The sequence below is a fragment of the Pseudonaja textilis genome, chromosome 5 (assembly GCF_049901715.1).
Source record: "Pseudonaja textilis isolate UNSWEBS1 chromosome 5, rPseTex1.2, whole genome shotgun sequence".
Lineage (NCBI taxonomy): Eukaryota > Metazoa > Chordata > Lepidosauria > Squamata > Elapidae > Pseudonaja > Pseudonaja textilis.
In genome coordinates, this window is record NC_141994.1 from 65,903,215 (window position 1) to 65,928,500 (window position 25,286).

Genomic DNA, 25,286 nt, shown 5'->3' on the forward strand with positions numbered 1-25,286 from the left:
GGCGGTTTATTTATAGCATTTCACTTTGCAATCCATTTCCAGTTCCAAATCAGGTCAACCAACGGACAGCAAACCTAGCCGCTGACAATGGGGGAAAAAAAATCCGGAGGGAATGGAAGATGGGGGTGGAATTCAGTTCCTCTCTCTCTCTCTCTTTCCTGTCAGGAGATCTTAGAAGTATATTTTTTTTCCCGCCTTCCTTTTCTCTGAAAATGGAGGGGTTTTGTGTTTTTTTTTTGAGTTAGAAAAAGAATGGTTCCAGCTGTTTATGTGAGTTTTTCCTCCCCTTGCTTATTCCCTCCATCGACTCAGATGAACGCCTCCCCCAAAAAACCCTTCTTCGGATTATTGGGTAACCTCTTGGAGATGTTTACAGGGAAACTCCACCCTGGTCGTCCATTCTCTATACCCTCAAAAAGTTTGTGAGGAATTGCTAGGGAGGTCTCAGCAACAGAGGAGGGGGAGGCAAAACCTCCACAGACTTCCCGAGTTGTTGTAGAATAGATTGCAAACGAAAAGGTAGCTAGAGTTGTTTCGCTTGTTGAAACCTCTGGCCAGACGGAATTCACCGTTATTTTTATTTTTTTTTAAGTCTTTGGCTCATGTTACTGCAGTTGTTCACTTTGCCAGTGAACAAACCTATTATATCCCAGGCTGCCCACAGCTGTTTGACATTGATGAAGAGCCTAACCTCCCCGATCCTGATTTATACATGATCCAGGAATGTAAAAACGGCTAAATTCTTCAGAGGCTACTCAAGATGGTAGCGGGACAGCTGCTAACCAGAGTTTGATCCACACAGAAATGAAGAAAAGAGACTAATAGGACAAAAAATAGCCTGGTCCCTGCTTGGGATTGTGTTCCAGCTGTGCTGATACAGATAGAGTTGGAAGGGACCTTGTAGGTCATCTAGTCCGACCCCCTGCCCAAGTAGGAGAACCTACACCATTTCTGACAAATGGCAGTCCAGTCTCTTCTTGAAAGCCTCAAGTGATGATGCTCCCACAACTTCCGAAGGCAAAGCTGTCCCACTGGTTCCTTTTTCTCACTGTCACAAAATTTCTCCTTATTTCCAGGTTAAATCTCTCCTTGTTCAGTTTCCATCCAGTATTCCTTTGGGTGCTTTAGAAAATAGCTTGACCCCTTCCTCCTCTCTGTGGCAGCCCATCAAATCTTGGAAGACTGCTATCCTGTCTCCCCTGGTCCTTCTCTTTACTAGACTAGCCAAACCCAGTTCCTGTAACCGTTCTTCATATGTTTTAGCCTCCAGTCCCCTAATCATCCTGGTTGCTCTTCTCTGTACATTTTCTAGAGTCTCAACATCTTTTTTATACTGTGGTGACCAAAACTGGATGCAGTACTCTAGGTGTGGTCTTACTAAGGCTTTATAGAGTGGTATTAGTATCTCACTTGATCTCGATTGTATCCCTCTGTTAATGCAACTTCCAAGATTTATTTATCGGTAATTCTCAACTTACGACCACTCATTTAGTGACTGTTCGAAATTATGACAGCATTGAAAAAGGTGGCTTATGACCGTTGCATCATCTCCATAGTCACATGAATCAAAATTGACATCGGGCCTGAATTTATAACGGTTGCAGTATCCCGGGATCATGCAAACCCCTTTTGTGTCCTACTGACGAGCAAAGTCAACGGAGAAGCCAGGTTGTCTTAACAACCGTGTTTACTAACTGAAGAGTTGCAGGGATCGCTTTAACAATGGGGACAAGAAAGGTCGTAAAATGGGGTCAGAGCTCACTTTACAACAAATGTTTTTGCTTAGCTCAGTGTGGACCTTAAGTAGAGGACTGCCTGTACAGATTAAATGTGGAGACTGCCCACCTCACCCGAAGAGCAGTTCTTGGGTGGCACGCGATTCAAACGTAAAAGATGAGTGCATAATACATTTTTATAAATAAAACTAGCAGGGTACCTGTGCTTCACTATGAAACTATGTGATCAGGCAAGTTTTGGGGGAGGAAAATAAGGGGGAAAAAATTCTGCCTCTGCCTACCAGCATCCATCGGTATTCATCTGGCTGGCGTCCTGTCAGTGTGTGAGAGAGTTGAGGATGATTTGGAATCTGAAAGAGTATTTGCTATGTGAGCGAGAAGGAGACAGCAAGGAGCCTGGGCATGGCTTAGCTCAACTGTTCTGTACTAAAGCTGGTTGCTGCTGTGAAACTAAAACTCCTCTCCTCTGCTTGTGTTTTGCATTTGGAACAGTTTTCTTTTCAGGCGGGGAAGGGGAGTAGAACTCCTTAGCATCAGAGCGTGTTAATAATAACATAGGAAATACTAATGCTCTGATGGTTATTTCAAAAAAATCCTTTCTTAGTGAGCACCTCGAAGCCAAGAGGAACATACAGGCCAAATTTCAAGTTTGTAGGCTTTACGGTTCTGGAGATTTTGTGACGATGGGTGAGTGGTATTTCGCTTTTATGTATATAGATAGATGAATACAAACCCTGTCAATATTGTATTCCACTTGGAGGCCGTTAAAAGAAGCATGAAATCATTGCAGTTGAAAAAAAGGGGGGAAGGTCTTCAAGGGGTTAAACAGCCCCCAGGGGCTGCGTGCTCCTCTGTGCGGCCCAAGCAAATGAACTGAGCCAGGGTCTTCTTACTTATTTATGTAGCCAGCGTCTTCTTACTCATTCTATATGCTTTTCCCTTTTTTTCCCCAATATCTCAGCCAGTTGACATTCTGTGACTGCAGCGTGCTTATATATTATTGGGTCATTTGGGGTCATTTTTCTTGATTTAAGGTGCTGTCCTCCCCACCACCTCTCTCTGTTTCTGAAATTTCCCCCACGCCTGCTACTTTCTGGTTCGTGCTTTAGGGACTTACCCCAAACTTCCTATCTCACATCACTAAACCGCGGGTGCCAGCTGAGCCACGTATGCACTTCATGAATCAGCTCAGTGTTAGTTTTAGACGTTGGGGCTAAGGCGGCATTTGTGGAAATGTTGCTTGTGGAACAACCACTCTGGGCTGGGTTTGGTCACAGTTTCCCTATGTTGAAAGTTAAAACCCACCCCGCTCCTAGGAAAATGAAATATTTTAGGATATACTAAAAAGGTAGAATATTTCCCTAAAAGAAAAGTAGAAACTCAGAGAGGCAGAAACTCAGCCCCTCCCCACTTTTGTTAATGGACCATTAAGGCAGTCTATTCTACATAACAAAGATCTACCTCCTTCAGGCAGAGCCATTTAATTGCCCTTCATTGCATCACCCAGCAAGTTTCAACCAAACTTAGCACACAGACCACCTACAAAGCTAGCTATGACCTCTGACAGCAACCAATCAGGATATTCTTCCTGTGCCCCGGGAAGTTCAAAGCCCAAAGAGGGTATAAAACCCAGGGCATCTCAGCATCGCCTTCTTTTTCTTCACCCAAGAGCTCCAAGGCATGTGGTCCTGTCCACCATTAAACCATCTTTCCAAACAGCCTCCTCCATGTTTCCAATTTCTTTTTTCCCCACTTGGAACTGAACCCAGAAGGATATTTTCTTCCAACACCTGATTAGATTGTACAAGATATATTGGGGAGGTGACAGCATTGACTGGACCATTTATGACTCCGTGTTGCCGTAAACAGTCAATCAAAGGTGATTGATGATAATGATGTTGATGTCAGGTGCATGAAGTAAAACAGCAAGGACAACACAGTAATTATGCGCATGGGAAACCATAAGTAGCAGTGGCAAGAATGAGGTCAAAAGGAAGGTTACAATTATGGATAACCATGGCTGCGTTGTGCATTTCTGGTAAGAGTTCACTCGTGTCCCATTCAGCATTACTTCATTCCATTTCTCTCCAAACTGGTTTCTATTTTCGTACTACATATATAGCTCGTCTTCAACTTTTGATCATAATGGAGCCCAACATTTCTGTTGCTAAGCAAAACATTTTTTCAGTGAGTTTTGCCCCAGTTTAGGATCTTTCTTGCCACAGTTGTTAAGTGAATCACTTCAGTTGATAAGTGAGTGACCCGGTTGTTAAGTGAATCTGGCTCCTCCGCCCCCCCCCCCATTGACTTTGCTTATTCTGGACTGCACAGAGATGGACAGGCTGACCATAGAGTTAAAAGATAGAAATGAAATGGAGTATTATTTAGTCTGGGATGCCTGCTAGATCTGGTTAGACAATAGACATAAAAATAACATAGTAATTGATATATGAATTTGAATGTTGACGATGCTGTAATGTTGTTGGGAATGTAAATATGTTTTTAAATTGTTGGAAAATGCTTAAAAATTTTTATGAAAAAAAGAAAGAGAAGGAAGGAAGGAAGGAAGGAAGGAAGGAAGGAAGGAAGGAAGGAAGGAAGGAAGGAAAGAAAATTCTCCCCTGTGCTGGGAAAAGAGAGTTTGGTCACATGAAACCTCTCAAACCTAGGATTCTGTCAAGCGTCCTTTGTGAAGGGTAGAGCAGGGGTGTCAAACTTGATTTCTTTGAGGGCCACATCAGGGTTGTGTTTGACTTTGGAGGGCCGTGGGGGGCATGGGGCGTGGGCCATGGCCATGGTGAGTGTTTCACTGGGCATGTCGGGCACCCGTGTTGGCCAAGTGCTAAGGCAGGACTTCCCTGAGACCCTCACTCAGTCGCATTATAATCTTCCTTCCTTCCTTCCTTCCTTCCTTTCCTTTCCTTTCCTTTCCTTTCCTTTCCTTTCCTTTCCTTTCCTTTCCTTTCCTTTCCTTTCCTTCCTTTTCTTCCTTCCTTTCCTTCCTTTCTTCCTTCCTTTCCTTCCTTCCTTCCTTTCTTTTCCTTTCCTTCCCTTCCTTTCCCTTCCTTCCTTCCTTCCTTCCTTCCTTCCTTCCCCCTTTTCCTTCCCTCTTCCTTCTCCTTTCTTCTTCCTTCCTCCCTTTCCTTCTTTTTTCTTCCTCGCTCTCTTCCCATCTCCCCATCTTTTTCTTTGTCTTTCCTCTTTCCCTTTCTCCGTTCCTGTCCCTTCTTGCATGCTGAAACGCAAAGGGGGAAACGTCTCTCCTTTTGCTTTGTTTTTAGTTTGTTCTGCTAGCCCTCTGCCAGCGAAAATGGGGAAGGGGGGGGAAGGCGCATGTGCCCCCCCAGCCCCATTTTCGCTAGTAGAAGCACTGCCGGCCGGTCCTTTGATGTTTCCGTGGTGGCTCCATGGGCCAGATCTAGGCACCCCCTAGTCTGATCCTGCCCACAGGGCCTCGAGTTTGACACACCTGCTCTACAGAACCTGGAAGATGTTCACAAAAGACTAATCAGCAGATTGGTTCTATGGCGAAAGACGAGAGGACAGTGCAGATGTTGTGCTGAAGGGACGGTTAAGCACCTGAGATCAAGAGTGGAACCCAAGAGAGCCATTTTCTAAAGCTTGTGAGGGGAAAAAGGATTTTAAGCTACACGGAGGCAGATTCTGCTAGGGAAAAAAAAAGTCAGTGAGACGTTGTCATTCAGAGTCTGCCCTCCAAGGTCAATTCTTAAATTTGCTAGACCTCATGAAGTACTATTTCTCATGGCAGTATTCCCAGAACATTTCATGGCCCTCATGCAAAATCGGTATCCAGTTTATGCAGCCAGAGTTTTTATTTATTTAGCACAAGGCATATCATACATGGATTAGTAATATATATTAACATTTCATCTAGATTAGTAGAAGCCAATAAAATACAAATGTTAAAAGGACCTTTGTTCAAATACCAATGTCTAGGAGGCCATCTAACCATTGAAGTGTAACATCATTTCTATTTAAAAAAATCAGATACTGGACCTGAAGAAATAAGATACTGGTTCATTATTACCTTGATTGTCAGAGTACAACATGTGTACAGTGAGATTGACTGAGCCTCCATCCCCCCAACACAACTCACAGCGAAGACAGAAGTCCCTAACCCAGCCCCAATCTTATTACATTATGTAACCTTGTTGCACAACACACCGGCCCCGCAAGACTGTCATAATATGTTGACATGAAGTTATTTTCCGTTCAGAAGTCTGACAGTCCACAGGTAGAAACTGTTCTTCAGCCTGTTGGTGCAGCTGGCTATGCTTCTCTATCTCCTACCTGATGGTAGGAGAGTGAAGAAGTGCTGACCAGGATGTGAGTCGTCCCTGAGGATTTTCCTCACTCTTCTAAGGCAGAGAGCCCTAGGGAGGTCATCTAGTCCTATCAGGGAACAGCCCACAATGTTTGGGACTGTGCTCACCACCCTCTGTAATGTCTTCCTATCTGTGGCTGTCAAGCCAGCATACCAACACTGTAATGCAATAAGTGAAGACGCTTTCTATTGTAAATATATGGCTTACACCTGGTCATGATGTAATCCGCAGTTTGATGAGGGACCCCGTGGTCACACCGAATGGAGGATGCTATCTATGCCCCATTCATACAGTGAGTCCGGGCAGACGCTGTGTGAGGCGTGAATGCTATTTAGGATTATCTATGAGTGACATGGTAATTCAGACCATAGCACCTTTTTTTTGTCATTTATATGCCTTTCTAAGACTGGGCTTTCAGCAGCCCATTTGGCTTTCCATTGGAAATCATTGTTAAAGTCAACAACATTAACAGATGTTGTACAAGTTGACTGTGTGTGTGTGTGTGTTTCCTGGGTTTGAGTCTCCCTACTGATAAGTGAAGAAGGTCAGCATACACCGGTAGGAGTGAATTGTTCATACTCTTTTCTATATTCCCTCACTAGTGAAGAGGTCTCCAAACTTGGCAACTTGAAGACTTGGTGGACTTCAACTTCAATTCTGGGAGTTGAAGTCCACAAGTCTTCAAGTTGCCAAGTTTGGGGACCCCTCCACTGGTGCGTCTTGCCTTCGTAAAGCTGGCAGTGCTATATGACTCAGAACAAGATAGACGGCAGCCAGAGTATGGACAGAACATGGCAAAAGAGACTTGATTCCAGATTGATGAATCTATACTTCTCCCATTATTCATTCAATCTGTAGATTTTTTTTCTGAGGGAGGAGAACCAAACATGTATTAAGAGAAGCTGGGTCAGAAGATGAGTGTGGTTTTCAAATTGGAGTGAGACAACTCGTGCCTTGAGTCACCGTGGAAATAAGTTGACCGATGTGCTCCGTGACTTTGTCCATAAGTGAGGACCATGATATAAGTGGGATTTCCCCATTTAGAATCACTTTTGAAGACAGAGTCTGGGAAGGTCTCCTTGACCCAATTTTATCTGGATGTTGATGGAAGATCTAGGTGAACCTTTGATTTAGGTGAACCTTTGATTATTCTTAGGAGAAACATCTCAGGCTGAATCCCAAAGGTGCTTTTTCAGGAGGCAACTGGACTTTCTTGGGTTTTTTTTCTTTTTCTTTTGAAGATGTTTAGCTTCTCATCCAAGAAGCTTCTTCATCTCTGACAGGATAGTGGGGAATGTCAGAGCTGAAGAAGCTTCTTGGATGAGAAGTGAAACATCTTCAAAGAAACAGTGGAACAGATTGCCTTTTGGAGCTGAGTTATGATCATTATGAAGATTGGCCATCTCGGTTCTAACTCATGATGACAGAAGCTCTCACAACGCCCCCAGTCTCTCCTCCTCCAATAATAAACAGGAACAAGACCCCAGAAAATAGGAGCATAGCTGTCAACCTGCAGGAATAGCTAGAGCGAGAAACAGACCAAAAGCGGAAAAAAGCTGTTGTTTTATTTATCTGAACCAAATCTCCCCCTGGCTTTCAGCCAACTTACTGTCATAAATTGAATTTTATCTACATTCCAATTTCTCTTGAAATGGATTTCACTCATCCCATATCTATTAAGAATCTAGGTTACTGGGTTTGAATGAAGGGCACTCATCCAATAAACCATTTACTGTTAGAGATTAAAATAATGTTTTCCTAAGGGTTTTTAGTAACTATTGCCATATGCTGCCAAACAGCGAAATAAATTAGCTTTGCTTATTTAAATAATCAGGGCTACTGCTGCTGCTTAAACTGAAGATTTTCTCTTCCATCAGATCATTAAAGAATATAGCACGGTTGTTCACAATGTGTTGTAAACCAATCCTGGTGCATCAATTTCTTCTTGAAATAGATCTGCAAAGTTTTGATGTTTTCCTGCCTGCCTGCCTCCCTCCCTCTTTTCTTCCTCCCTCCCTGGAATAAGTCTTGATTTTTCTGTTTTTATGTAATATTTCTTCTGGTATTTGAGAAACGTTCTTCTATTTCTACTCAATCGTGTTTTTTCAGGACCAAATAGTAGACACTTTTCTCAGCACCCCTTTGTAAGGTTGGTTGCATCGTGTGGTTTGGCCAAAGTTGTCAGTATGAAACTGTCTTGGGTGCATTTGTAAAAATGTCTTGTAGATTATCAATGGCCTTCTGCTACACTAGAAGCAAGGATCATTGTTCAAAATCATCCCTTGTAGGTATCGAGTGCCGTTTGCTACACTAAAGGGAAGTAACATTTTAGACTGGGAGTGCTACGGATTTGCCTTTGTATGCCCATATCTATGTCACACTGTTGGGACAGTTATGCAAATACCTGCTCTTGCCCCAGCAGTCTGCTTTATAATTAGGATTTCTTTCTTTCTTTCTTTCTTTCTTTCTTTCTTTCTTTCTTTCTTTCTTTCTTTCTTTCTTTCTTTCTTTCTTTCTTTCTTTCTTTCTTTCTTTCTTCTCTCTCTCTCTCTCTCTATCTCTCCCTCTCTCTTTCTCTCTCTCTGTATAAAAACGAAATACCACTCACGCATCATCACAAAATCTCCAGAACCATAAAGCCTACAAACTTGAAATTTGGCATGTATGTTTTGGCTTCTAGGTGCTCGCTAAGAAAGGATTTTTCGAAATGACCATCAGAGCATTAGTATTTCCTATATTATTATTATTAACACGCTCTGATGCTAAAGAGTTCTACTCCCCCTTCCCACCTGAAAAGAAATCTCTTCCAAATGCAAAACAAGCAGAGGAGAGGAGTTTCAGTTTTAGTTTCATGGTACCAAGCAGCTTTAGTACAGAACAGTTGAGCTAAACTAAGTCAAGGCTCCTTGCTGTCTCCTTGCTCACACAGCAAATACTGCTTCAGTTTCCAAACAGCCCTCAACTCTCTCACATACTGACAAGACGCTAGCCAGATGAATACGGATGGATGCTGGGCAGAATTCCCCCCCCCCTTATTTTCCTTCCCCAAAACTAAGCCCAACCACATAGTTTTGTAGCGAAGCACGGATATCAAGCTAGTGTTGCTATAAGAGAATGAATTGAACTGTCTGGTATCCAGTGACCGGTTTGGATCAATGACACCTCTCCATCACCAGCTTCTTACAATTCACATTGAATTTGCTTGGCTGCACAAGCTGCCCACGCTGAAATGCCCATCAATCTGGCCCCTTGCTGGCTGTGACCGCTTTGTTGCAAATTACACACATAGTTACAAGATGTTTTGTTATCTTGGGCATTTACTGATTATTATCTTTTGTGCTCAGAGAATTTTTATGTTCGAGTCCAGTTCCACCTGGAAATAACTGGACCTTCCCTATGGTAGTTTCTCCATCACAAGGTAGTCCTTGGCTTTACGACCACAGTCGAGCTCGACCTTTCTGTTGCTAGGCCAGACAGTGGCTGTGTGAGTGTTGCCCCATTTTATGACCTTCTTGCCACAGTTGTTAAGGGAACCACTGCAGTTGTGTGGTTGGCTTCCCCATTGACACTGCTTGCCAGAAGGTGGCAAAAGGTAATCATAGGACCCATGGGATACTGCAACCATCATAAATACAGGTTATTTGCCAAGAGTTGAATTTTGATCTCATGACCATGGGGATGCTGCAGTGGTCATAAGTGTGAAAAACGATCCTAGGTCACTTTTTCAGCACAGTTATAACTTCGAATGGTCACTTGTTAAGTTGAGGACTTCCTGTACCAAGTCCTACTGTCTTTAAAATCACCCAACTATCATTGTGCCAAGATAATAGTATAGGCCAGGGGGGGTCAAACTCAAGGCCTGTGAGCTGGATCTGACCCACGGTGTGCTTAGATGTAGCCTGCGAGGCCGCCCTAGAAACAATGAAGATCTGGCCTGCGGTGCCTCTGCCAGCAAAAATGGAGCTTGGAAGGGCTGCCTGCAGCCCTTGGGAGCTTGGGAGCCCATTTCTGCTGGCAGAGGGTTGCAGGAGGCCGTCACAGCTGAAAAAGGAGCTTGGGAGCCCATTTTTGCTGGCAGAGGGTTGCAGGAGGCTGTCGCAGCTGAAAATGGAGCTTGGGAGCCCATTTCTGCTGGCAGAGGGTTGCAGGAGGCCTTTGCAGCTGAAAACGGAGCTTGGGAGACCATTTTTGCTGGCAGAGTGAGTGCTCGGGCCGCCACAAGCGCCCCCAACACGAGTGACATCAAGCTGGCCATGCCCACCCCAGCCACACCCACCATGCCCGCCTGAGGTCAAACACAACCCTGATGCAGCCCTCAGTGAAATCGAGTTTGACACCCCTGGTATAGGTAATTCTTCCTTAATGACCATAATTGGGACCTGCGACTCTGCTGCTAAGAGATGTGGTTGTTAAATAGGACAACGCATGACCATGACTGACTATTTCCACTGCTGACTTCTTCATTGGCTGTGCTTGTTGGAAATAATCGGTTAAGTGTGCAAAAAGCCAATGCAGTCCTAGGCTGCATTAACAGAGGGATGGAATCAAGATCACATGAAGGGTTAATACCACTTTATAAGGCCTTGGTAAGACCACACTTGGAATATGGCATCCAGTTTTGGTCACCATGATATAAAAAAAAAATGTTGAGACTCTAGAAAGAGTGCAGAGAAGAGCAACAAAGACGATTAGGGGACAGGAGGCTAAAACATATGAAGACCGGCTTCTGGAGTCTACTTTGATGAAAAGAAGGACTAGGGTGACATGATAGCAATGTTCTGATATCTCAGGGGCTGCCGCAGAGAAGAGGGAGTCAAACTATTCTCCAAAACACCTGAAGGGAGGAACAAGAAGCAATGGGTGGACACTTATCAAGGAGAGATCCAACCTAGAATTAAGGAGAAATTTCCTGGAATTTAGAACAATAAATCAGTGGAACAACTTACCTCCAGATTTTTTGAGTGCCCTAACAGTGGATGTTTTTGAGGAAAAACAGGACAACCATTTGTTTGGAATGGATGGTATAGGGTTTCCTACCTGAGCAAGGGTTGGACTAGAAGACCTCCAAAGTCCCTCCCCACTCTGCCATTCTATTATTCTGTTCTGTCAAATGGTGATGGTTGTAAACTCCAAACAGTTGCAGGTCTTCCATCTGCATTTAATGGAATTCTTTGTTTGCCATCCACGCCTGCACAAAGAGAGAATTATCTGCGCCACAGGAAACGGGATTTGTACATTGTCACTCCTGGCAAACAATACGACAGTTAAACTATGGAATGAAAACTACATCCGACATCTGAGTCAGTAGAAGCTCTGGTCTCTGGATCACAAGGGTGGAAGTGGTTTATCTGGCCATTCAGCTCTTTTTCCCACCTCCCCTGTCCCCAGCTGTCACAAAGGAAGTGACTCTAGGAAGAGAGGGGGTCGCTCCGAGAACCCACAAAGGCTGAGGTTGTTGTATAGTTTTGGAAAATAAGCCAGTAACTGTTCTTTGAACCGATATCGACAGCTCCTTTCTTTATTCCAGTCAAAAAGAAAAGAATGGTCTTTAGTGTGTACAGAACAAAAGTTGTTCCCGTATTACTACAAAACCATAAGGTGATTTCTTGGGGTTGGGTCTTTACCAGTGGTGGTATTCTACTGGTATAGCCAGGCCGGTAGTGCCGATGAGCAGCGGAGAACGAACCAGTTCTCTCCAACGCTCTGCTGTTGGGCCTACCCGCCCACCCATCCAGGCTCCCATATTGTCCTTTATTCCCTGTTTTTGAAGCACAGCTGCTTTGCGCGGCGTAGCAGATTGTTGCGTGTCAGCTGCTGAAGCGACAGGGAGAGTGTGGGATTGCAGGAGGTAAGACGCACTGCCTCTGCGCCTGCGCAAAGTGTGCGTTTGGCCCACATGCAAAGCGTGCCCACCAAGCCACACCCACCGAACCGGTGGTAAAAAAAAATATTTGAAACGCACCATTGGTCTTAATATACATGTCCCAGGATCATGTCTCAGGATGCAAGCTGAGTCAATCATGGGGACCAAAGGTTTATTCTTCCAAGCTTCTGACATCCTGAAGAAAAGAGAGAAGTTCCTTGAGGATGGGCTCCGGCATGAGCCCAAAAGCTTGGAAGGATAAACCTTTGGTGTCGGTGACCGCCTCAGATTGGATCCTGAACAGGGGTGGACTTCAAAAATTTTAGCAACGGGTTCTCTGCCCGGTTGCTGGGTGGGCGTGGCCATGGTGGGCATGACCTAGTCGGCCTCCTGCACCACAGTGGGAGGGGCTGCCCCCCCGGGCTCCTGAGGCTTTCCTTGAGCCTCTGGGAGGGTGAAAATGGACTCCGGAGGATCTCTGGAAGCTGGAAATGGGCCTGTTTCTGGACTTCCAGAACTTCTGGGAGGCCCATTTTTCCCCTTCCCGGAGCCTCCGCGCACACCCTGCACTTACCTGCATCCAAAACAGGCCGCGTTGGGATTCCTGGGAAAGGGGGTGGACGGGGCCAGCCAGAGGTGGGATTTGGGGATTCTCCAAACTGCACAGAATCTTAGCTAGGGGCTCTCTTGAACCCCTGCGAACCCCCAGCAGTCCACCCCTGATCCTGAATCATTGTGGTTTATTAACTATGGCTTAACATAGCATAACATGTGAAGTCAACTGATTTTGGACTATTTGGTTGCATCCAGACTGCGGATTAATTTTAATGAAAAACAGGCAGAAGTTGTTATAAACAAATCATTAATTCAGCCAACTGTAATTTGGCAAGCCATACAGCATACTCTACTATAGTTGGCTTAAACCCAGCTTATCTTAGAAACTGTGCTTAGAAAGTACAGTTGCACACTGATCCATAAACTATAGCCTGCTGGTAAGAACATACAGCAACCTAAACAAAAGTGAGCATGTTGTATGAACTCTGACAATGAATGTGACTCTGGCCTAATACTTCAAAAGTTGACTGGACAAGGGAATCCCTGATACCATTTCCACTTGTCAATGAGTTCATTGGATCAATCACTAACTGAGCCCTCACCCACACCCAATGCTTCTACTAATTTTCAGACAGACATGGAAGAATACACATAAATGAATTAAAATAAATGAAATACAATTTCATACATTTTCAGTGAACTCAGAGGGCAGGGAGGGGCTCTAATCCATTTTCTAGGCTTATACAATTTGCTGTCATAGACTAACCGAATGGCCTGATTTGTGCCATTAACCAAGCCACAGGAAACCAGCCAAGATAAAGAAAAGAAATAACTACACAGTTAAATTGCTGTCATTAGGATTTAGCTGACCTGCTTCAGTATGTTACGTGAACACAGCTAATCTCTCTCACTTTCCTTTTCCAGGCCAGTCTGCATGTGAAGTGGATCAAAGTTTTAATTTTTTTTTTTTAAAGATTGTGTTGTTTGTGGAGAATTTACAAAGAAGGGAATGTACCAAAGAGCCAAATAAATACAAAATTATCCAGAGAGTATTAAGAAGGACATATAAGGAGGCTTTTAAGGAGAGATTAGGTCTCCTGCTTAAGCAAAGGGTTGGATTAGATTAGACCTCCACGGTCGTTCCCAATTCTATTCTTCTGTAGTTCTGTAATTCAAGGAGTATACATGAATGGTCAGGGAACACAGAGCTTGTCCACTGATTGTCTGGAATCCCGTTGCTCCTCCCTGGAGCAATGACAAATATAGTCCAGATTCTTTTTAGCCTTACAAAATCCCTGATGAGAGCAATACTTAGCCTAAAGTTACCTAGTGAGGCTTATGGCTATATTGGGAATTTGATCTAGTTGCAATATGGAACACTGAAGTTCCTGCTTCATCCACCAGGAACGTGATCTTGTATACTTACTCTTTCAATCCTAAATTACAGGGGAGAACATGCATTGCAAGGGTCTTCAAACTTGGCAAGTTTAAGGCTTGTGGACTTCAGCTCCCAGAATTCCTAAGCTAACATGACTAGAGGAGGAATTCTGGGAGTTGAAGTCCACAAGTCTTAAAAGCTGTTGAGTTTGAAGACCCTGGATGTATTGCTACAATAAGAAATAGTCCTGACCCAATTAATCTAGAAACCCTCCATCTGCAAACAACAATCTCTTTTATCCTTCTTCTTCGGTTACGCTCCGGCTGGATATACTTTACGATTCTGGCTAATCATTCAGATGCTTTGAAAGATTTAGGATTTGCCTAATTCTATAATCCATTCCTGCCATTATGAACAAAATGGGGTAGAAGAGGAAGGAAGGGATGATGAAGCAATGCAGGTAGTAGGTAGCCCATGGGTACGTTCAGGGGTGGGCTTCAAAAATTTTAGCAAAGGGTTTTCTGCCTGGTTGCTGGGTGGGTGTGGCCATGGTGGGCGTGGCCTAATCAGTGTCCTACAGCATGGTGGGAAGGGGTGTTTTGCCCTCCCCAGGCTACGGAGGCTTTCCTCAAGCCTCCTTCGGGCTCAGTCTGGGCATCTCCTACAGTTGTTTGCCTACAGACAGAATCTTGCCAGACTAAAGCAACTACCTGCATAACTATAGAATATACTCTGAGAACTGCTAGGGAGGTGCTGTCTTTGCTCTTTTCCTGCCCGCCAGACATTCCAAGCTCTGCTGCCTCTTTTCCTTCTGGGAGGCAGCCCCTCCTTCCTGGAATTCCAAATTATGTTCCATCACAGTATTCAGGATTGAATTACAGAGTCCTCAGTGTTCTCTGAACTCGATTGTTTGCTTGCAGATGTTTCATTATACCATTAATATATTATCAGTGCTGGTGATGTGGGGTTTGTTCCCTGTGTAGCTTGCCCTGAAAGTGTTGGCCAGGGTGGGCTTTTATATATAAATAATACCCTAATCAAGGACCTACCAAGGAGAAAATCACATGCCCACCAACACTGACAGGTCAAAGTACTATGTATAAAAGGTAAAAAGTAAAGGTTCCCCTCGAACATACGTGCTAGTAGTTTCTGGCTCTAGGGGGCGGTGCTCATCTCCGTTTCAAAGCCAAGGAGCCAGCACTGTCCACAGACGTCTCCATGGTCATGTGGCCGGCATGACTAAACTTCAAAGGCACACAGAATGCTGTTACTTTCCCACCAAAAGGGTCCCTATTTTTCTTCTTGCATTTTTACATGCTTTTCGAACTGCTAGGTTGGCAGAAGCTGGGACAAGTAACGGGAGCTCACTCCGTTACGCGGTGCTAGGGATTCAAACTGCCGACCTTTCTTTTCTTTTTTTTTTTTTAAAAATAAACTTTATTAGTTTTACTTTTTAAAAAACAACAACAACACAGCTACAAATTATATACAACAAAACGACGAACAGGTCTTGGCATAGGCCAAGAGGGAAAGAGAGGAAAGCTTGAGAGAGGAAAGAGGGAAAGGGAAGGGAAGGGGGGAAGTGGGGAAAACAAAAGTAGAGAAAACACTTATAATAAAACCATATTTTTGTGACTGTCTGTAAGGTCTTTTCTTCTTCCAAACTATCGTCGGCAGTGCTTTTCTTTATCTCTGCCTCGGAGGCCTCGGCCTTAGTTTTCTTAGAGGTGATCTATCTTTGATTAAGCCAAATGTACAAAGGATTCCAATTGCTATAATAGGTTGAAGATTCTTTATTTTTTAATGCTTGGGTTAGTTTGTCCATTTCGGCGCATTGTTAACCGTGGCCAGACTGGCATTTGCCCAGTGCTGGAAACTACCCTCTATCCCCACTGAACTTATGGTTATTCAGAAAATTTTACAAACTGCCGACCTTTCTGATCGACAAGGTCAGCATCTTAGCCACTGAGCCACCGTGTCCTTTAACTATAAAGAGGGACAAATCCCATATTCACTAACACTGATGATATTACCTAGTCTGGTCATGAAAAGTCTGCAAACAACCAAATGCACAGAGCATCAAGGACTCCAATTTAGCCTCTCCTGTCTCAGCTGGCAGGAGCTTTTAATCTATCCAGTGCCGTTGTGTTTATTGTGGCACACTCTTTTGGGGTCCCCTTGTATTATTATTTTGTCTGTCTCCTCCGCAACTTCACACCAGGGCTAAAGGAAATAAAATATCTGGGTTTTGCTTTGAAAAGAAGTCTGGATGCATCAACTTCAGCAACAGAGTGGTCAATGTCTGGAATACTCTACCTGACTCTGTGGTTTCTTCCCCAAACCCCAAAAACTTTAACCTTAGACTGTCTCCTATTGACCTCACCCCTTTCCTAAGAGGACTGTAGGGGCCGTGCATAAGCGCACCAACGTGCCTACCATCCCTGTCCTATTGTTTCTTTTATTTTTCTTATATGTATCCCTGTATTCACGACTATGTTTTTACTTATACCTATTATTTTGTAAGCTATTGACAAACCAAATAAAAATAAATAAATAAATAAAAATAAAATCTTCCTTAGCCAAGTCTTCAGATTCCCCTCTCAGGAGGTCACGCAGAGTTACAAGCTTGTTCAGCCAGAGTTAAAAATAGCCTTGCATGACTCATATATTCAGCAAACATATCTGCTTGAGAATCTGTGGTGGATTATTATTGTAATTGTTATTATTATTAGAAGATAGATGTGCAACCCAGGTGGTGTGATTGTTCTTTTTAATTCCTCGAAGCTTCTTTTTTGCAGCTGAGATACTGCTATAGCAATCAAGGAAATTCTGTAGTTGTGCTAAGCCGCAGTCTGTTTTATCCACAGTCTAGTGAATAAGTAAGAATGGCCAAATTTATATAACACATGAAGTGCAACTAAAGGAGCTACTGTACATTGTGAGGAGGCAATCTGCAAAGACTGTACAAGTAGTCCTCGAATTGCAACCATAACCAAGTCCAAAATCTCTGTTGCTATGTGAGATATTTGTTAAGTATTTTTTGCCCCACTCTGTAACCTTTCTTGCTACAGTTTAAGTGAATTGCTGCAGTTGTTAAGATAGTAACACAGTTGTTCATTGAATCTGGAGCCTTCCTATTGACATTGCTTGTCAGGAAGTCATAAAAAGTGAACGCGTGACTCCCGAGCCATTGGAACTGTCATAAATAGGAACCAATTGCCAAGCGCCTGAATTTTGATCACAGGACCCCGGGAAGAAATACAGTCATAAGTCACTTTTTTCAGTGCATTGTAACTTCAAAAGTTGCTAAACAAGCCCTTTACGTCTGAGTGTGATGCTGGCTGGGCAGGATCAACTTTCCAAAAGTTTGGTGAAGGAGTTGAAACAAGCCTGAGACCCAGAATGAGAATTTGGGGTTTTACCGATTAAACTGCTATGTGTTTATAGAAAGGGCTAGTTTATATTACTATGAAAAAGCAAAAAGCTTGTGGTTTGATGTTAATGCTTTATTATACTGCAACAGAGGAGTCGGAAGTCAATGCTTTCTTTTCTGTTCCCCAGCTCTTCCTCACTTCTCTTCCCCTCCTTTCCCCTTACCGTTTTCCTATTTTCTTTTATATTTTGTATCTTATTTTATAACCTAATCAAAGTTAAAAGAAAAGAAAAGAAAAAGAAAGAAAGAAACTGGCTTGTTTTAACAGAACATGATCCAATAATATCATTGATGCATCAATACTTGATTGGAAGACAAGCAGACATTTTACAGAATCATCACTGTAAGGTGGATATCCTTAGCAATAGCGCTGAGACTTATATACTGCTTCGCAGTGCTTTATAGTCCTCTCTAAGCGGTTTACAGAGTTAGCATATTGCCCCCAACCATCTGGGTCCTCATTTTACCCATCACGGGAGGATGGTAGGCTGAGTCAAAGGAGGAGGATCAGGAAGGAGGGGAAAAGCGGTCTTCTCCTTCCCTCACACCAACAGCTCCGTTGCTCATTTCTCCATTGCAGCGCAGTGCCCAGGATTCCCTTCGATAGTGGGGCGGGGGCAATTTAACAACCCAACTGGTGCAAACCGGCTGAATCCCACCACTGGATATGGTCCTCACAGTGGGTTTGGACCAACATGGAATAGTGGACTTGCAAGCAATTCTTAACTAATGGTTAAATTTTTAATTCAGAAATAATTGTACCTTCGTTTTTCTACTGAGAATCCCAAAACTGGGCAAAGAAGGATTTATTATCTCGGGAGTCCCAAATGCTGATGGTACCTGATTTTCTTGTAACATTATGAGCTCTAGATCTCAGATTACTGTTTTCAAGCTTTCTTCTAATCCACCGCCCCATTTCTCTCCAAATGCCCCCAAACCTTCCCTGAACAGGTGCAAACTGCGGGAAGAGCACATTGAATGTGACTTCAGAGCATTGATTCAATTTGATTGATTTTTTTTAAAAGCGTTGTCCTTTGTCCACTGCAGGGTTGCCAAAATGACTATGCGGATGGATGCACAGAGGCAGCTGCAAAACCCATGACCAACTCTTTCAAGGTAGGGCTTGTTTGCTAAAACAGAAACGCCTGCAGGGGTGTTCAGTTCTGTGTGGTAAACTCTCCTTGAAGGATAAAGAGGGCGATGGACAAGCAAGACCTGGAGGGGTACACTGAGGTTAAGCAGGATCCAATCTGGGTTGATCACCAGGACCAGAGTTTTAGTCTTCTGAGCTTTGGGACTCATATTGGATCTCATCCTTGGAGAACTGTGTGCTTTGGGCTATTCTATGCGTAGCATTTATGGTTGTATGTGTTTTTTTAAATTATTTGTTGATGGAGGTGTTGATAGCCGGTTATAAGTCATTGTCTGTTGTTTCCTTGTGCTGCTAAATCCTCGACTCTTAAGTACCTGATAAGCTGGTGGTAAATCAACATTTCTGTTGACCAGTGGTGGGATTCAAAACTGTTTACTTACCAATTCGGTGGGCTTGGCTTGGCTTGGTGGGTGTGGCTTGGTGGGGAAGGATACTGCAAAATCTCCATTCCCTCCCCACCCCACTAACCTGTTTTCCAGCTCCGTTCTCCTGGGCAGGGCAACAAAAGAAGACCCAGCCGATCAGCTGGGACTCGATGGGAGGCAGAGAATAGATGGGGGTGGGGCCAGTCAGAGGTGATATTTGCCGGTTCTCTGAACTACTCGATATTTCCGTTACCGATTCTGCAGAACTGATCAGAACCTGCTCAATATCCACCTCTGCTGTTGACTGACAAGGGGCCCGTTTCCCAGGCTTCAATCATTTCTCTGGCTATCTTTGTACCTGCTCAGCCAACAATCTGAGTAGCTGTGAAATTGAATGTATGTCCTTGTTCACTGCAATGTTCTCTGGAGTCTTATAAAGCACAATTGTCTTGTGTCTCATGAGGCAGATTGTGAAGGATGCTTCTGCTGGGAACATTCAGGGACAATGGGAGCAATTTCTCTCTTCCCTTTTGAATGTGCATCTTTGGATTACAGGTAGTCCTCAATTTACAAAGTTCATTTAGTGACCGTTCAAAGCTACAACAGCACTGAAAAAAAGTGGGTTATGACCATTTTTCACACTTACAACCGTTGCAGAATCCTCAGAATTCAGGTGCTTGGCAACTGGCCTGTATTTATGATGATTGCAGTCTCCTGTGATCATTTTTTGCGGCCTTCTGACAAGAAAAGCCAGATTCACTTAACAACCGTGTTCCTAACTGAAGAACTCCAGCGATCCACTTCACAACTGTGGCAAGAAAGGCAGTAAAATGGGGCAAAATTCACTTAACAAAAGAATCAGGAACATTTTCCTCTTCAGTTTGGCTGGGCCCCAAAATGTTGGAACAGGTTTAAAAAATGGGCAAGTCAGCTTTCACATTTCCTCAATTAGGACCTCTGAGAAGGAAATGAATCAGTATTTTCTTATCCGTCCTTCCTATTTTTGCATGAGATGTAAACATAACATTAACATTTAATTTTCCTGCCCTTATTCAGGATGGAGTGTATGGGAGGTTGGACTAGATGACCTACAAGGTCCCTTCTAAATCTGTTAATCTGTATCAGACTACTGCGAGGTTTCAAAGAAAGAAATGTCAAAATTCTACCTCAAGGAAAGAAAAAGTGAGAGCTATACAAATCGAGCCTGTGAATTCCTTCTTAACCATCAGGACTCCTAACATGTTACAATGGTATACAAATATGATTAACTAGCCCGATACTCGTGCTTCACTATGAAACTATGTGATCAGGCAAGTTTTGGGGGAGGAAAATAAGAGGAGAAAAAAATTCTGCCTCTGCCTACCAGCATCCATTGGTATTCATCGGGCTAGCGTCCTGTCAGTGTGTGAGAGAGTTGAGGGCTGTTTGGAAATTGAAACAGTATTTTCTGTGTGAGCAAGGAGACAGCAAGGAGCCTGGGCGTGGCTTAGCTCAACTGTTCTGTACTAAAGCTGCTTGGTGCTGTGAAACTAAAACTGAAAGTGAAACTCCTCTGCTTGTGTTTTGCATTTGGAACAGATTTCTTTTCAGATGGGGAGGGGGAGTGTTAATAATCATATACGAAATACTAATGATCTGATGGTCATTTCAAAAAATCCTTTCTTAGTGAGCACCTAGAAGCCAAGAGAAACATATGTGCCAAATTTCAAGTTTGTAGGCTTTACTGTTCTGGAGATTTTGTGATGATATATATGATAAATATATATGTAATTTTCTTGGCAATGTGACAGAAGTAGCTTGCTAATCATGGCTACCTTGGCTTCAGCACCTAACTGTAGCCCTTGGTTTCCTGATCATCCTCAGTCTGTACTAACCAGGTTTGACTGAGTTTAGGGTTGTCTTGAAATCAGCGAAAAGAGAGCAGAAAATCTGCTATAGCTGCTGGAACTGGAAATCGAGGGATTAAAAATGTACTGCAGACACTTCCCTGAGGAAATCTTGGCTGACGTAGGAAATGTTAACCTTGAATTGCCTTTTAATTTTTCAGCAGAGTGTTCAGCAGAATGATATGATGACCATATCATTTTTCTTAAAAAGAACTTCCTTCTTTTTCTGAACATGGATTTAGGATTGACTTTCCTATGTTAAATTTTATTCTTTGCAAGTCTGCTTTTTAATCGCTGACGTTTTGGGAACAGACATACTTCTGCAGCTGCAGTTGATAAACTTAGACATCTGTCAAAAGCAGAAGACAAAATTCTTCTCAGCTTTACATCTATCTTTTTAGACTTCTTTCTTTTTTAGGTGGAGATTCTTTTATTTCAGGAGACAAACTTTTGTCCAGAAGAGAACTGATGGAGCAATTTTTGTTATATCGAGGCCTCTTTAAAAGTCTTAATCCTATTATTTTTATCTGTTCTTGCTCTTTATGCACTGATACAGGTAATCCTCAATTTATGACCATAATTGAGCCCAGTCATTAAGTGGGTTGTCACATGACCGCACCCAGTTTTATGACCTTTTGCACAGGTTATTAAATGAAACACTGTGTTCATTGAGTGAGTGTGGCGCTTATGAAGTGAATCCATTGTCTTCAAAGAGTGGGATTTTTTTTGCCGGAAACCAGAAGGAAACACATTTCTGACAAAAAAAAGAATGTAAATTGGGGTCACATGACCTCAGAATTCTGTCCGCAGAATAACCCATGTGACAGGAATTCTGTCCACAGAATAACCCATGTGACAGGAATTCTGCCCACAGAATACCCCACGTGATCTCAAAATTCTGTCCGCAGAATACCCCACGTGACTATACTAACAAGGAATCATTCTACTCCCTCAAAAGGCAGAGCAAGTCACTATGTGGCAGCAAGCTCAAAAATGGCCGACCAAGCCCGGGACCAAACTGGTCTAGAAGCTCAGGACCAAGTTGCAGGCTGACCCCTGGTTTAGAGACAACAAACAGCTCCTGACCTCCAGGGACAGTTTGCATGGAAAGGCCCCAAACTCTACACCTCCAGCACCCTCCGGGTCCAGGCCCTGCAGAGAAGTCACGAGGCCAAACAAACCGGCCATTTTGGATTCTTAAAAACATGGCACCTGGTGAAGACACTATTTTGGTGGCCAAAATGAAGAAGGACATTGAAAGCTATGTAAAAAGCTGTGGGGTGTGTGCCGCAATGAAAAAAAAAAAAAGATCAGGGAAGACTCCTGGACTGTTACAACAAGTAGCTGAGCCATCTCGACCTTGGGAGGAGATAGCAATGAATTTTATAGTGGAAGTCCCAGAAAGTAGGGGAAACACTGTCATTTGGACATTGATTGATATTTTCTCCAAGCAGGCTCATTTTATAGCGTGCCATGGTCTCCCTTCAGCTCACCAACTGGCAAAATTGTTTCTGAAAACATATTTACTGGCTCTACGGAGTCCCAAAGAGAATGCAAATAGCCACAAATGCAGGTTGGTTGCCAAGCACTCCAAATGTAGGGGCCTCTATTGGAACTTCGTAGCCCTGGGGCGGTCCATCATAACTTTAAATATTCACTAAGCAACCCATCATAAGTCGAGGGTTACCTGTATTTATTTGTGGTTTGATATGGCTTCACTTCTGTTGTCCGAGATTTAATTGCCTTGGGAGGTGAGCACATATAGATGGATCTAAAATTTGAAATATGGAATAGAAGTAGATGTTTCTCGATTTGTGTGTGTGTGTGTGAACGCAGATATGTGTGTGTGGGTGCAGATGCTACTTTCATAGTAAGCCCTTCTTTTTCGTTATATTACAGCAAGTTATGCAATATTTCAGTGTAGCACATGAAATGCATCCCTAGAAGCAATTAGCAAATTTAGCAAATCCCCCTGAAATCCAATCTCTGAGAGTCAGTTCTAGAAAGTGGCACTTCTACAAAAAAAGAATTTGGGATTGTGGGTCAAAATGCAAAGACCCTGCATTCTTTTCCAATCAATTTTGGCAGATATTTTTGTGCAGGAGATAGACAGCAGCCAAGTAGAGTCAAGATTTGGGAAAAAGAACTGTGGGAAGTGAAGTCTTTCTCACGAAATTAGGATGCAATCTGGTAAAAATGCACTTCGCTCAAGAGACTATTCCAGATGTTAGCAGAGTGGGTTTCAATTGTCTTCTAAAACTATCAACCTCGGCAGAAAAACTGAGCAGAAAGTTCTAATTAATGTTTCCTTCATCGAACTGAATGAGGATACAGGTATTCCTTGAGTTACCACCACAATTTCTATTATTCTGAGATGAGGGCTGTCAATTTTTAAAATGTAATTTTATCATGTTTTGTTCCCTTTTCTCGCCCCAGGCTGATGACCTTGTTATCAACCCGTCTACCACATTGAAAGAGAAACCAGACCCAAATGGCTTAGTATTTGGAACAGTTTTCACAGACAACATGCTCTTCGTTGAATGGTCCTTTACATCTGGATGGGACGTCCCTCAGATTAAGCCCTTGGAGAACCTCTCTGTGCATCCAGCCATCTCAGCCCTGCATTATGCCGTAGAAGTGAGTACAGCGATAGAATGAAGACAAAGCTCGTTCTATCTTTGTCATTAAATTAAAATAATAATAATAATAATAACCGGGTCTTTTATATATATAAAAATGTGCTTCTTTTTGTTTCAGGTCAGTGCAAAGTCTCCAAGAAATAGTCTTTCCCAGCCTTCTCCAGCTGTGTTGGAGTTTAATTCCCATCCATCACGGCTGGCTAAGAATGATGGGAGTTGAACAGATCTGGAGAACATCAGATTAGGAAAGAATGATTGATAAAGAGGGTGAGGAATGAACAGTGAATGGGTAAGGCTCAGATTTTGAAGATAGTTTTGCTGATCTTCATCTTCTCCAGGAATAGGTAGATGACAGAAATACCTGATGTTTTCCAACTTTCAATGTCCCTTGTTGGCTTCTACTTACAGGTAGTAAGAAAATGCCAATGTAGTGTCATTTACCATTTTTTTCTTTAAAAATGGCATTTGTTGGAGATACATCAGTCATCAGAAAACATATGCATCACATTTTAGCTTCTTCTAAAATGCTAGTACCTATGTTTCCCCCAAAATAATACTGGGCCTTATATTAATTTTTGCCCTAAAAGACACATTAGGGCTTATTTTCCAGTTTGGACTTATTTTGGGGAAAATATGGCACTAAATGCATCCATCTGGTTTGACAATCTTAACTGGGGTGTATTTTGGTGGATAGGGCTTATATTATGAGCATCCAGAAAAATCATGCTAGGGCTTATTTTCCAGTTGGGTCTTATTTTGGGGAAAACAGGGTAAGTAAGTGTTGTTGATGATTTAAGCGTCACACTAAACTTTAGACATACTTTTTTTAATGAAGAAATACTGAGTTAAGCAACTATCACAATGTATAAACTACAGTGGCTAACTTTGCAAGACATATAAACCGCCAAACCAATCCTCATTATGGTTTAGTACCATGTGTGAAACTAACCAAGAAATAGTCAAGGTTTATTCTCTAGTTTGTCAAATGGCCAAAGACATATTTGTGATGCTGTTTCTTCATTCACATCAGCTATTTAGGGATGGTGTAGTTTATTATTATAGCTGCCAATACAGTATGTTTATTTCATGGCTGACAGTACAACATGGGGGAATAAAGACAGAGACAATTTTTGGAATTTATCACTTCCCCAAATGCAGTTCTTCACAACTGCAATATCAGTGAAGACAGCAAATTAAAAAGCAACAGCTAATCAAAAAAGCAGTAAATTCTGAGAACCATACTTTATCCCACAGGAAGTGCTCAATCTCTGACCGTCATTTAGTGACTGTTCAAAGTTATGATGGCACTGGAAAAAGTGACTTATGTCCAGTCCTTGCACTTATGATTGTTGTCCATTATTCATGATTGTGCATCGGATGTTTCATACTAACCACACCACGTAAATCAGGAATGGCTGCTATTTTAAGTTTGTGGAAACTTAAACTGATAATTTGCGATAAACCTTGATTTTACATTCTGGTTTCTTTAAAAAAAGGTGATTCTTTGTGTTCAGATTTTATAGGCTTTTCATTTAAGACCTGCTATGCCTTCATGAGTCTTTTTGGTTTTTGGTTTAGTGTGTCATGCAAAGACAGCTCCACTCTGTGTTTTAAGGCCAATTTACACTCATACACCCATTGTTTGCAAAACAGGAGTGTTCAATGATGAATGGTGCATTTCCAGCAGAAAGCATTGTGTTTGCAATGTAGTGGAAGTGCTATCTATCATGTGGGGGTCATGATGCATACAAGTTATCATTCAGTGCTGTGGGAGTTGGAAAAACAAGGCAAATTTTGAATGAGTTTTGGGTCAAATAGACTGTGCATGTGACAGAAAGCAAGTTACTCACCTGTACTGAAATGAATTGGTAACCTCCAGAAACCAGCGTGGTTACTGAGCAAAGCATCTAGGGCCCAAGGTTCCAGATCGTA

General features: G+C 42.8%; 1 protein-coding gene across 2 annotated transcripts in view; it reads left to right on the forward strand.

Moving 5' to 3' along the window:
* BCAT1 (branched chain amino acid transaminase 1) overlaps positions 1 to 25,286 on the forward strand; it is a 47,208-nt gene that overhangs the window by 1,063 nt on the left and 20,859 nt on the right. For both annotated transcript variants that reach the window (XM_087935218.1, XM_087935219.1), the window contains exons 2-3: positions 18,359 to 18,427; positions 23,152 to 23,352. In XM_087935218.1, the coding sequence (XP_087791344.1) occupies positions 18,359 to 18,427; positions 23,152 to 23,352 (270 nt within the window). The remainder of the gene's footprint in view (positions 1 to 18,358; positions 18,428 to 23,151; positions 23,353 to 25,286) is intronic.